The sequence below is a fragment of the Oncorhynchus clarkii genome, chromosome 23, assembly GCF_045791955.1.
Source record: "Oncorhynchus clarkii lewisi isolate Uvic-CL-2024 chromosome 23, UVic_Ocla_1.0, whole genome shotgun sequence".
Lineage (NCBI taxonomy): Eukaryota > Metazoa > Chordata > Actinopteri > Salmoniformes > Salmonidae > Oncorhynchus > Oncorhynchus clarkii.
In genome coordinates, this window is record NC_092169.1 from 26,357,135 (window position 1) to 26,370,000 (window position 12,866).

The 12,866-nt window shown below is 41.0% G+C and overlaps 1 protein-coding gene across 2 annotated transcripts in view; it reads left to right on the forward strand.

Moving 5' to 3' along the window:
* The first annotated feature begins 1,766 nt into the window (after positions 1-1,766).
* The window catches only part of LOC139381852 (HPS1 biogenesis of lysosomal organelles complex 3 subunit 1), a 22,010-nt gene continuing 10,910 nt past the window's right edge, over positions 1,767-12,866 (forward strand). The window contains exons 1-9 of one of the 2 annotated variants that reach the window (XM_071125668.1): positions 1,767-1,942; positions 2,770-2,899; positions 3,201-3,335; positions 6,985-7,127; positions 7,224-7,332; positions 8,982-9,142; positions 10,225-10,327; positions 10,414-10,510; positions 10,626-10,771. In XM_071125668.1, the coding sequence (XP_070981769.1) occupies positions 2,783-2,899; positions 3,201-3,335; positions 6,985-7,127; positions 7,224-7,332; positions 8,982-9,142; positions 10,225-10,327; positions 10,414-10,510; positions 10,626-10,771 (1,011 nt within the window). In that variant the 5' untranslated portion in view covers positions 1,767-1,942; positions 2,770-2,782. Of the gene's footprint in view, positions 1,943-2,735; positions 2,900-3,200; positions 3,336-6,984; positions 7,128-7,223; positions 7,333-8,981; positions 9,143-10,224; positions 10,328-10,413; positions 10,511-10,625; positions 10,772-12,866 lie in introns of both variants that reach the window. The other variant, XM_071125667.1, reaches the window with a different exon arrangement.

Genomic DNA, 12,866 nt, shown 5'->3' on the forward strand with positions numbered 1-12,866 from the left:
AGTTCATTTGATTACAACTCCCAAGACCTGATCCTCATGATGTAGTCTGTCACACATACAGGGATGAACTGACACAAACAACTGTCTCTGCCAAACACATACACATATGTTTATACCAAGAACATGGCTTTTTAGAGTTCAACACTTTGTATTTCTCATGGCTGAATTAATTGAATAAAATAATGAAGTGCACAAAGGAAACAGTGCTAAACAGAAAATACTTCACAGAGTAAGAAATATTGTCTGTAGAGTGCTGAAGTGAACGTTAAGCCTAGAGCTCATGGACGGACATAAGTGTGTGTTATGTGTTATGTGTTGCCCTTCCAGATCTGATTCTGATCCATCCAACCCATACTTCTGAACTGACGCTCTGACCATTTAGCAGAATCTTATCCAGTGCTCTCATCAGGAAATTCTGGGAAACTTTTGTTTGGACAGCTCAGCTTCTTCTAAACCAGTACTTTGTGATAATAACCTCTGTGCGCCGTTTCTTTTGACCTAATCTGATGGTGGCGCGGTTTGGGACACTACACAGTTGTTCTGGATACCTTTGTTCTGGATACCGTTGTTCTAGATACCTTTGAGTGACAGCGACTCTTTAACAGAGGTAGCTGTAACCATACCCTGGCTAACTCTGTTTATACGCTGTGAAGAAGAACACACACACACGCACACACACATGCACACACACACACACACTGTTTATACTCTGTGATCCATTTTTGAAACATTTAAGGATTTCTGCAGGCCACTTTGCTATGTTTACCCTGTGTATACAGTAGTCAGCTTAAAAAAAACTTCCATGAACGTCCAGCCGCTGGAAACTGATTGTACAGATTAGTAGCTAGACCCAGAAACATGAATGGTCTGCCAGAAGCCAAACTCAGACTATTCAGAGTATTCTAGAATGTCCCCACAGGCGCAGATTTGTTCTGCCCATTAATTTATAACCTTTTAAGATCCTTTTTTTAAGGAAAAAGGAATGTTCCAAAATTCCACAAGATCTCCATTTGTGTGTGTGTGTGTGTGTGTGTGTGTGTGTGTGTGTGTGTGTGTGTGTGTGTGTGTGTGTGTGTGTGTGTGTGTGTGTGTGTGTGTGTGTGTGTGTGTGCGTACGTGTGTGTGTGCGTACATGTGTGTGTGCGTACATGTGTGTGTGTTTCTTTTTACTTTGCTCAAAGATAGTTGCATAATCAGGGTTAAATTTGTATAACTCTGAACATCCTTTCTAATAATAATGATGTGCCTGTCTTGACGATGAAACAAATGATTCTGCTCAATATGTAGGCTAGGCTACTTATCTCATGTGATACAATAATGTAGGCCTATGAATCTCACAAGGAAGTAAGTGAATGACACATGAAATCTCTCTCCATGCACGCACGTATGTATACACGCATGCACACACACACACCAAAGACACACAACACCATAATACATTCAATGAATACCAGATCATTACAACTGTGTCAGAATCATGGCTTTAGTCTAGTCTTCAGCACATGACTTTAACTCACCTACTTATCTACCCCCAATGAAAGGATTACCCTTAAAAAATGTTTTTAAAGGATTATCCTTTCACCGCCTGGGAACCAACGTCAAAAACTAAACACTGATCTCTAGTCAGTTTTCTTTTACCTTCGCCGTTTCTAAGAGAACGCATCAGGAGGGAAAACTGATCATAGACCTGCGTTTAATTTAGAGTCATATATCTAGGCGGAGTTTAGCTTCCGCTGTTAAAGCGCTGTTAGTGTCACATGATTCGGCTCCAAGATTCACCACGGAAGCTGAGTTGAGAAATGTTGCGATAGAGTTTCAAAGTATGATCGTTTATAAACGGAAAGCTAAGGGTTTCGAACGAAGAGGTACATTTGAACAACATCTGATTAAACTGGTGGAAATCACGGAGGGGTAAATATGATGCATAACTGATAGGCCATAGGTAAGTTACTTTGTGTAACATTTTGTTATTATTATAGCCTACTGATGGGTGCAAGAATATCCTAATAGAAATGAATTGTGTAAAACATATATTTGTCACGTTGAATATGCCTATAGAATAGGCTAATGTCAGCTATGTGCATGACATATTTATAATGTTATTGTATGAGCGTTAGAAGGCAAACTTCGAAGTCCCATATGGGTAAACGCTATATTTTACGTTGCGCTACCCCTGTCCGACCTGTCAGCCATGCGTTGGTGATCACTGAAGACAATCCGCATAGTCTGGATGTTTGACTCGTGTTGCATGATAGAGTTTGGCAAGGCTTGGTGCTCTTCTTATTTACCATGCTCTTCATCATATGACCACTCTACAAATACATTTATCAGAGAATTAATTCAATTATGAGTCCAGTAGAAAATTGTAAGTGGTTTGTCCTCTTCATGAATTCCACATACATTTTTGATATGAGAATAATTTATGTTATTCCCTCATACCAGCTATGTAAGTAGAGCCAGTTATACAAACACTGTTATTCTGTTTTCCAAGATAATAGGATTAATCACAAATGTGGTAACTCCATTATAAATCTATCTTTGCATGAAGGCTAATTTCTATCCAATTGCAGTGTAATGTTGTTCCGTGGTTTCCTGTAATATGGCAAAAAAATGAGCTTCTTACGAATCATTTGCTTAGCCTATTTAAGGGCTGTGTGTAGGGCAAATAACGTTTCAAACTGTAAGCTTACTGTGACTTGCCTAGTTAAATAAAACAAAACCTGCATATTCTGCAGATGACAACAGTGCTGGTATGGTTGGTTGCTACAGATAAGATCCCACTATGAAGTGTCTGCTGATAGCCAGCGAGAGCGCTGAGGTCCTCTTCTATTGGACAGACCCAGAGTTTGAACTCAACATCCAGGAGCAGTATGGCGCGTCACAGGAAGAGGGGGAGAAGGTAAGACGGGAGCGGGCGAGGGTTACAGGATGGTTCAAGTCATCTTGTCTATTACATAAATATAGAAGCAATGATAGCATATTGCATATATGGATTAACCCAAATATCCCCAGTGACCTCATTCATATCACGTTTCTGTGACTTGCTGAACTCTCTGGTCTGTCCGACAGGGGTTGTAGACATGTTGGCTGGTTCATGTAGTACCATAATCCCTCATGGTCATTCCAGAGCAGATTATTGGGGTTATGAGGAGAGATTCCGGTGAAGGATATGGTTGAGTGTCTCTTTCCATCCCTCCCAGCCACCAGCATTTGAGGACAGCATCAACACTCTGTTTGCCCCCATCATCATCTCCTGCAGTACCATGGTGGACAGACTGGGAGACAGCTATACATCCTTTAGTACTGAGAACAACCACACCTATGTGCTACATCAGGTAATACACACACACACACACACACACACACACACACAGGAAACTAATGTTGCGTCATGACACAAAAACACATCAACAGATACAGGGCAATTTGTGAGAGAACTATGCCCATAGTAAAGAATGGTCATAAAATAAGTGTAGGGGAGAGTGGGGTAAGTTGAGCCAACCTTGTTTCTAGGAAACCATACATAAAATGTATCAATTGGCCATATATTTAGGAAGAGGTCATCATTTCATGGAGTCTGTGAAGGAAGAAACCACATGGAAAAAGCAGTAAGCAAGTTGCATCCAAAACAATGGATTTTCACCAAGTGCAAACTAATTTAGCAGGTAGAGGTTTGGTGATGCTTGTTTCTACACCAAAGTAGATATTTTTAACGATTGTTCTGTATATCAGTTGGGGTCTCTATAAGATTCAATATGAGGTCTCAAACTTAGCATGAAAGTGCATTCTTGTAACTATGTGGGCTTACAGTGGGGAGAACAAGTATTTGATACGCTGACAATTTTGCAGGTTTTCCTACTTACAAAGCATGTAGAGGTCTAATTTTTATCATAGGTACACTTCAACTGTGAGAGACGGAATCTAAAACAAAAATCCAGAAAATCACATTATGTTTTTTAAGTAATTAATTTGCATTTTATTGCATGACGTAAGTATTTGATACATTAGAAAAGCAGAACCTAATATTTGGTATATAAACCTTTGTTTGCAATTACAGGGATCATACGTTTCCTGTAGTTCTTGACCAGGTTTGCACACACAGCAGCAGGGATTTTGGCCCACTCCTCCATACAGGCCTTCGCCAGATCCTTCAGATTTGGGGGCTGTCGCTGGGCAATACTGACTTTCAGCTCCCTCCAAAGATTTTCAATTGGGTTCAGGTCTGGAGACTGGCTAGGCCACTCCAGGACCTTGAAATGCTTCTTACGGAGCCACTCCTTAGTTGCCCTGGCTGTGTGTTTCGGGTCGTTGTCATCCTGGAAGACCCAGCCACGACCCATCTTCAATGCTCTTACTGAGGGAAGGAGGTTGTTGGCCAAGATCTCGCTATACATGGCCCCATCCATCCTCCCCTCAATACGGTGCAGTCTTCCTGTCCCCTTAGTAGAAAAGCATCCCCAAAGAAGGATGTTTCCACCTCCATGCTTCACGGTTGGAATGGTGTTCTTGGGGTTGTACTCATCCTTCTTCTTCCTCCAAACACGGTGAGTGGAGTTTAGACCGAAAAGCTCTATTTTTGTCTCATCAGACCACATGACCTTCTCCCATTCCTCCTCTGGATCATTCAGATGGTCATTGGCAAACTTCAGACGGGCCTGGACATGCGCTGGCTTGAGCAGGGGGACCTTGCGTGAGCTGCAGGATTTTAATCCATGACGGCGTAGTGTGTTACTAATGGTTTTCTTTGAGACTGTGGTCCCAGCTCTCTTCAGGTCATTGACCAGGTCCAGCCATGTAGTTCTGGGCTGATCCCTCACCTTCCTCATGATCATTGATGCCCCACAGGGTGAGATCTTGCATGGAGCCCCAGACTGAGGGTGATTGACCGTCATCTTGAACTTCTTCCATTTTCTAATAATTGCGCCAACAGTTGTTGCCTTCTCACCAAGCTGCTTGCCTATTGTCCTGTAGCCCATCCCAGCCTTGTGCAGGTCTACAATTTTAGCCCTGATGTCCTTACACAGCTCTCTGGTCTTGGCCATTGTGGAGAGGTTGGAGTCTGTTTGATTGAGTGTGTGGACAGGTGTATTTTATACAGGTAACGAGTTCAAACAGGTGCAGTTAATACAGGTAATGAGTGGAGAACAGGAGGCCTTCTTAAAGAAAAACTAACAGGTCTGTGAGAGATGGAATTCTTACTGGTTGGTAGGTGATCAAATACTTATGTCATGCAATAAAATGCAAATGAATTACTTAAAAATCATACAATGTGATTTTCTGGATTTTTGTTTTAGATTTCGTCTCTCATAGTTGAAGTGTACCTATGATAAAAATGACAGACCTCTACATGCTTTGTAAGTAGGAAAATCTGCAAAATCGGCAGTGTATCAAATACTTGTTCTCCCCACTGTATATAGTCAAAATATTTGCCTTGGGATAAGTTGAACCAATGGTTGAGCCCATGGCAAGTTGAGTAAATGTAAGTGTTTTCTTCCCAGGCGTTGGGATATGAGGTAACAACAGGGCCTGGCCTATGTTACAAGTGTTTTAAAAAGGTCAGTGTTTGTTAGGTGTTATGCCTGTGTTATAATATGATTAAAATACAAAAAAGTAATTGGGTTTGTGAAATAAAGATAGACATGGTTTTAAAAAGGTAGTGGTAATATTTCATTCAGTACAGATATGTGTAGGTGGCTTAATTCACCCTGTCCAGCAACTCAACTTACCCCATACCCATGGTAAATTGTACTATTTAATGAAGCTGTCAGTTGAGGACTTGTGAGGCGTCTGTTTCTCAAACTGGACACGCTAATGTACTTGTCCTCTTGCTCAGTTGTGCACCGGGGCCTCCCACTCCTCTTTCTTTTCTGGTTAGAGCTGTTCTGTGAAGGGAGTAGTACGCAGCATTGTATGAGATCTTCAGTTTCTTGGCAATTTCTCACATGGAATAGACTTCATTTCTCAAAACAAGAATAGACTAACAAGTTTCAAAATAAAGTTATTATTTTCAGGCCATTTTGAGCCTGTAATCGAACCCACAAATGTTGATGCTCCAGATACTCAACTAGTCTAAAGAAGGTTCGTATTATTGCTTCTTTAATCAGAACAACAGTTTTCAGCTGTGCTAACATAATTGCAAAAGGGTTTTCTAATGGTCAATTAGCCTTTTACAATTATTAACTTGGATTAGCTAACACAACATGCCGTTGGAACACAGGATTGATGGTTGCTGATAATGGACTTCTGTACACCTATGTAGATATTCCATAAAAAATCTGCCGTTTCCAGCTACAATAGTCATTTACAACATTAACAATGTCTACACTGTATTTCTGATCAATTTGATGTTATTTGAATGGACAAAAACAAGGACATTTCTGTGACCCCAAACTTTTGAACGGTAGTGTATGTAGCTACAGTATCTTTGTTAGAAAGAATACTATATTTCCCTTGACAGAGTGATGCTGAATGTAAAAAAATAAATAAATAAAAAAACTTACCCCACTCTCCCCTACAACTAATTTGAGCGCATAAGCCACTCAATTACAGTTCCTCTACTGTGCTGTAGTAAAAGTGAAAGCCTGCTGTTCAGTAAAGCTTCACATCATGTGAGCCTGCCTGAACCTCGCAGTAGTCATGGGATCAGACGGTGTGGCTCTGTAAATGGGTTACGATGACGTGGCCAATAGCTAACAGCAGTTCCATTCAGACCAAATGACTATATTTTCTGCTTCTTGCCCCTACGCCTTCCGGTGTTCACGGATCTCAAAGGACTAGATAGTTGTTAGCCATGTGAGTCTTCCAACAAACTAAGAGGAGCGTCCTCCATATTCCTTACACCAATCCAAGCCTCTCAGTTGTGTTAATAAAGAGCTTGGGACGTGTAGTACATCGCTGTGTGTGAATGGGAACTGATTAGGGGTGATTGAGTGATTGATTATTTGATTGATGGAAATATTGACTGATTGAGATGTTGATTGACAGTTTGAGGAGTGTCTGTACATCGCTGTGAACGGAGACAGAGAAGAGGGCGAGGAGGATCTGAAGAGGAAGATTTACGTGATGAAGAAGATGATTGAGGTCCTCTTCGGCATGGTTACCCTCAGCAGCACCCTGATCAGGAAAGAGTATGACATGACTCTTATCTTATGAAGTTCATTAGAGCTGTGTTTGTGTGTGACAGATGGACTTGTGTCCTAATGGGCTTTGTGGTTTCTCTCCAGGCTGCGTCCTCAGGACACAGAGCAGAGGACCAATCTATGGAAATATCTACAGAACCTCCTGGAGACCTACAGCCGCCTCCAAGAGCAGGACCAGAGCTTTTTAGTAGAGGTACTGTAGAATTAAGCAATAGGGCCAGATGGGGTGTGGTATATGACCAATATACCACAGCTAAGGGATGTTCTTAGTCACAACGCACTGCGGAGTGCCTGGATACAGCCCTTAGCTGTGGTATATTAAATTCACAATCTGACCCTCAAACCATCACGGTCACCTAATAATCCCCAGTTTACAATTGGCTTATTCATCCCCCTCCTCTCCCCTGAAACTATTCCCCAGGTCGTTGCTGCAAATGAGAACGTGTTCTCAGTCAACTTACTTGGTAAAATAACGGATAAATAAAATAAATATATTGGCTATACACCACAAACCCCTGAGGTGCCTTATTGCTATTATAAACTGGTTACCAACGTGATTAGAGCAGTACAATTTTAAAAAATTGTCATACCTGTAGTATATGTCTGATATACCATGGCTGTCAGCCAATCAGCATTCAGGCCTCGAACCACAGTTTATAATGTGGAGGAAATTGTACTGTAAACTGTACTATACTCACTCTTCTCCCCAATGTGGAAATGTAGTTTTGACCTACACGACAACATACAGTACCAGTCAAAAGTTTGGACACACCACATTCAAGGGTTTCTCTTTATTTTTTTACTATTTTCTACATTGTAGAATAATAGTGAAGATGTCAACACTATGAAAAAACAGATATGGAATCCTGTAGTAACCAAAAAAGGGTTAAACAAATCAAAATATATTATGTTTGAGATTCTTCAAAGTAGCCACCCACTGCCTTGATGACAGCTTTGCACACTCTTGGAATTCAGACCAAAGGACAGATTTCCACCGGTCTAATGTCCATTGCTCGTGTTTGTTGGCCCAAGCAAGTCTCTTCTTCTTATTGGTGTCCTTTAGGAGTGGTTTCTTTACAGCAATTCGACCATGAAGGCCTGATTCACGCAGTCTCCAGTTGATGTTGAGATGTGTCTGTTACTTGAACTCTGTAGCATTTATTTGGGCTGCAATTTCTGAGGCTGGTAACTCTAATGAAGGTATCCTCTGCAGCAGAGGTAACTCTGGGTCTTCCTTTCCTGTGGTAGTCCTCATGAGAGCCAGTTTCATCATAGCGCTTGATGGCTTTTGCGACTAAGCTTGAAGAAACTTAAAAAGTTCTTGAAATGTTCAGGATAGACTGACCTTCATGTCTTAAAGTAATGATGGACTGTCGTTTCTCTTTGCTTATTTGAGCTGTTCTTGCCATAATATAGACTTGGTATTTTACCAAATAGGGCTATCTTCTGTATACCACCCCTACCTGGTCACAACAACTGATTGGCTCAAATGCATTAAAAAGGAAAGAAATTCCACAAATTAACTTTTAACAAGGCACACCTGTTAATTGAAAGCATTCCAGGTGACTACCTCATGAAGCTGGTTGAGAGAATTCCAAGATTGTACAAAGCTGTCATCAAGGCAAAGGGTGGCTACATTGAAGAATCTCAAATATATTTGGATTTGTTTAACACTTTTTTGGTTACTACATGATTCCATGTGTTATTTCATAGTTTTGATGTCTTCACTATTATTCTACAATGTGGAAAATACTAAAAATAAAGACAAACCCTTGAATGAGAAGGTGTCAACTTTTGACTGGTACTGTATATATAACGAATGTCTCTGTCTCCCTCCATCAGGCAGTAGAGAGGTTGATCCATCCTACTCTATGTGAACAGTGTATAGAGTTTCTGGAGCGTCGCTTGGTGCAGCAGATCAACAGTAGTGTGGAGAGAGCAGGAGAGGAGGTCCTCCATGCATTCATACTGGTGCACACCAAACTACTAGCCTTCTATTCCAGGTTACTGTCCATTACTATTAAGACCAAACTACTAGCCTTCTATTCCAGGTTACTGTCCATTACTATTAAGACCAAACTACTAGCCTTCTATTCCAGGTTACTGTCCATTACTATTAAGACCAAACTACTAGCCTTCTATTCCAGGTTACTGTCCATTACTATTAAGACCAAACTACTAGCCTTCTATTCCAGGTTACTGTCCATTACTATTAAGACCAAACTACTAGCTTTCTATTCCAGGTTACTGTCCATTACTATTAAGACCAAACTACTAGCCTTCTATTCCAGGTTACTGTCCATTACTATTAAGACCAAACTACTAGCTTTCTATTCCAGGTTACTGTCCATTACTATTAAGACCAAACTACTAGCCTTCTATTCCAGGTTACTGTCCATTACTATTAAGACCAAACTACTAGCTTTCTATTCCAGGTTACTGTCCATTACTATTAAGACCAAACTACTAGCCTTCTATTCCAGGTTACTGTCCATTACTATTAAGACCAAACTACTAGCCTTCTATTCCAGGTTACTGTCCATTACTATTAAGACCAAACTACTAGCTTTCTATTCCAGGGGACTGTCCATTACTATTAAGACCAAACTACTAGCCTTCTATTCCAGGTTACTGTCCATTTCTATTAAGACCAAACTACTAGCCTTCTATTCCAGGTTACTGTCCATTTCTATTAAGACCAAACAACTAGCCTTCTATTCCAGGTTACTGTCCATTACCATTCTCACAAACCTACAAGCTTTCTACACAAGGTTGACGGGCCACTGTAACGTCACTTTTTCACATAATAAAGAGCATTTTCACATAATATGACATTGCAAATCACGTACAGAGGGAGGTGCCTCTGAATCAGGGTTGGGGTCAAATCAGTAAATTAACTGAAATTCCAATTCAGTTGCATTCATTTTCAATGCTTTCTCAATAAACTGAAAAGGTGGAGCTATTTAAAAAAAAAAATACATTTCTGAATTTTAAATTCAAATCACTTCCTGAATTGAGTGACTTGAATTGACCCCCAAACCTGCTCTGAGTACCTTTCTATCCACCCCTCTCCTCTCCCCCACAGTCGTAACGCTAGTACCCTCACCTCGTCTGACCTGCTGGCTCTTATCGTCATGGTGCAGAACATGTATCCTAGCAACATCGACCTGGAGGATACTGCCCCCGAGGTAGGAGCACTGAGAGTGAAAGAAGAAGAATATCATACTCTGTCTGAATGCTTCAGAAGTTTAATAACTGTGTCGTGTGTGTGCAGGATGTGGAGAACACCTCAGCCCCAGATATATTCTACACTCCAGAGCCTTCCCCTACTAATAGGGACTCTGGGACTGACAGGGACTCTGTTAATTCAGGTAGGTGTCTGTGCCGTGCTCTGTCATTTTTGCCTATGTGGCTCGGTGCAGTGATATGCTATACTTCCACTGCCTTTGTTTCAACTCACTAACCCTCTGCTCGCTCTCTTTGCAGGCAGGCATGAGGAGAGCAGGCATGAAGAGAGCAGGCATGATGAGAGCAGGCATGAAGAGAGCTGTTATGAAGAGAGCTGTCATGAAGAGAGCTGTCATGTGGGGAGCGGTACTCCTGTGTTCCAGTTTTTGGATCCAGACATTCAGGTGAGCTTGGGGGGGAGGGGTGTACAGTCATGGCCAAAAGTTTTGAGAATGACACAAATATTAGTTTTCACAAAATCTGCTGCCTCAGTGTCTTTAGATATTTTTTGTCAGATGTTACTATGGAATACAATTACAAGCATTTCATAAGTGTCAAAGGCTTTTATTGACAATTACATGAAGTTGATGCAAAGTCAATATTTGCAGTGTTGACCCTTCTTTTTCAAGACCTCTGCAATCCGCCCTGGCATGCTGTCAATTAACTTCTGGACCACATGGCAGCCCATTCTTGCATAATCAATGCTTGGAGTTTGTCAGAATTTGTGGGTTTTTGTTTGTCCACCAGCAGTCCAATCCCTATACCTTTTGCAGAATATCAGTTTGTCTCTGTTTTTCCTGGAGAGAAGTGGCTTCTTTGCTGCCCTTCTTGACACCAGGCCATCCTCCAAAAGTCTTCGCCTCACTGTGCGTGCAGATGCACTCACACCTGCCTGCTGCCATTCCTGAGCAAGCTCTGTACTGTTGGTGCCCCGATCCCGCAGCTGAATCAACTTTAGGAGACAGTCCTGGCGCTTGCTGGACTTTCTTGGGCGCCCTGAAGCCTTCTTCACAACAATTGAACTGCTCTCCTTGAAGTTCTTGATGATCCGATAAATGGTTGATTTAGGTGCAATCTTACTGGCAGTAATATTCTTGCCTGTGAAGCCCTTTTTGTGCAAAGCAATGATGACGGCACATGTTTCCTTGCAGGTAACCATGATTGACAGAAGAACAATAATTCCAAGCACCACCCTCCTTTTTGAAACTTCCAGTCTGTTATTTGAACTCAATCAGACAGAGTGATCTCCAGCCTTGTCCTCGTCAACACTCACACCTATGTTAACGAGAGGATCACTGACATGTCAGCTGGTCCTTTTGTGGCAGGGCTGAAATGCAGTGGAAATGTTTTTTGGGGATTCAGGTAATTTGCATGACAAAGAGGGGCTTTGCAAATAATTGCAATTCATCTGATCACTCTTCATAACATTCTGGAGTATATGCAAATTGCCATCATACAAACTGAGGCAGCAGACTTTGTGAACATTTATATTTGGAGCATTCTCAACTTTTGGCCACGACTGTATACTATGACGCAAGTTAAATATACTCAGGATTTTCTAAAGCTGGTCAGCTTCAGTTAGATGAACATTCCAACTCAGGCTTCATCCATGTTACGAATGTGGATGTTGATCGTGAAAATGATATGTAACAACACCCTGAGCGTATTGGATGAAACACCAATACAAATCTAACAGCACAAAAAAAATAGATAAGCAATTTCCTCGTGGGTGATTTTTCATTATTGGATAGACATTTGTTGTGATATAGTGCTTTCTAGCTGTGCCGTATGTAGGGAAGCCAAACTTAAGTGGTCCAAATCATTCATCTTGGGGCAACAGGGGGAGCAGGGTTGCAAAATGCAATCATATCATTTTATAAAATTGTCTCTTTTTTTATTTTTTATTAACAAATTATCCCATGTATTATGATAATTATCTGGTAAAAAAAATGTGCAGGTGCACAAACATAAGTATGCACCTCCTATTTTAATTTGCTCCATGGCTCAGGCGCCGAAATGGACGTTGAGACTTGTGAAGAGGAAGAACATTTCAGGAGTTTCTGAGTAATAAACATGCCATTTATTTATTTATTTTATTTCACCTTTATTTAACCAGGTAGGCTAGTTGAGAACAATTTCTCATTTGCAACTGCGACCTGGCCAAGATAAAGCGTAGCAATTCGACACATACAACAACACAGAGTTAAACATGGAATAAACAAAACATACAGTCAATAATACAGTAGAACAAAATAAAACAAAAAGTCTATATACAGTGAGTGCAAATGAGGTAAGTTAAGGAAATAAATAGGCCATGGTGGCGAAGTAATTACAATATAGCAATTAAACACTGGAATGGTAGATTGGCAGAAGATGAATGTGCAGGTAGACATACTGGGGTGCAAAGGAGCAAAATAAATAAATACCAGTATGGGGATGAGGTAGGTAGGTAGATAGATGGGCTGTTTACAGATGGGCTATGTACAGGTGCAGTGATCT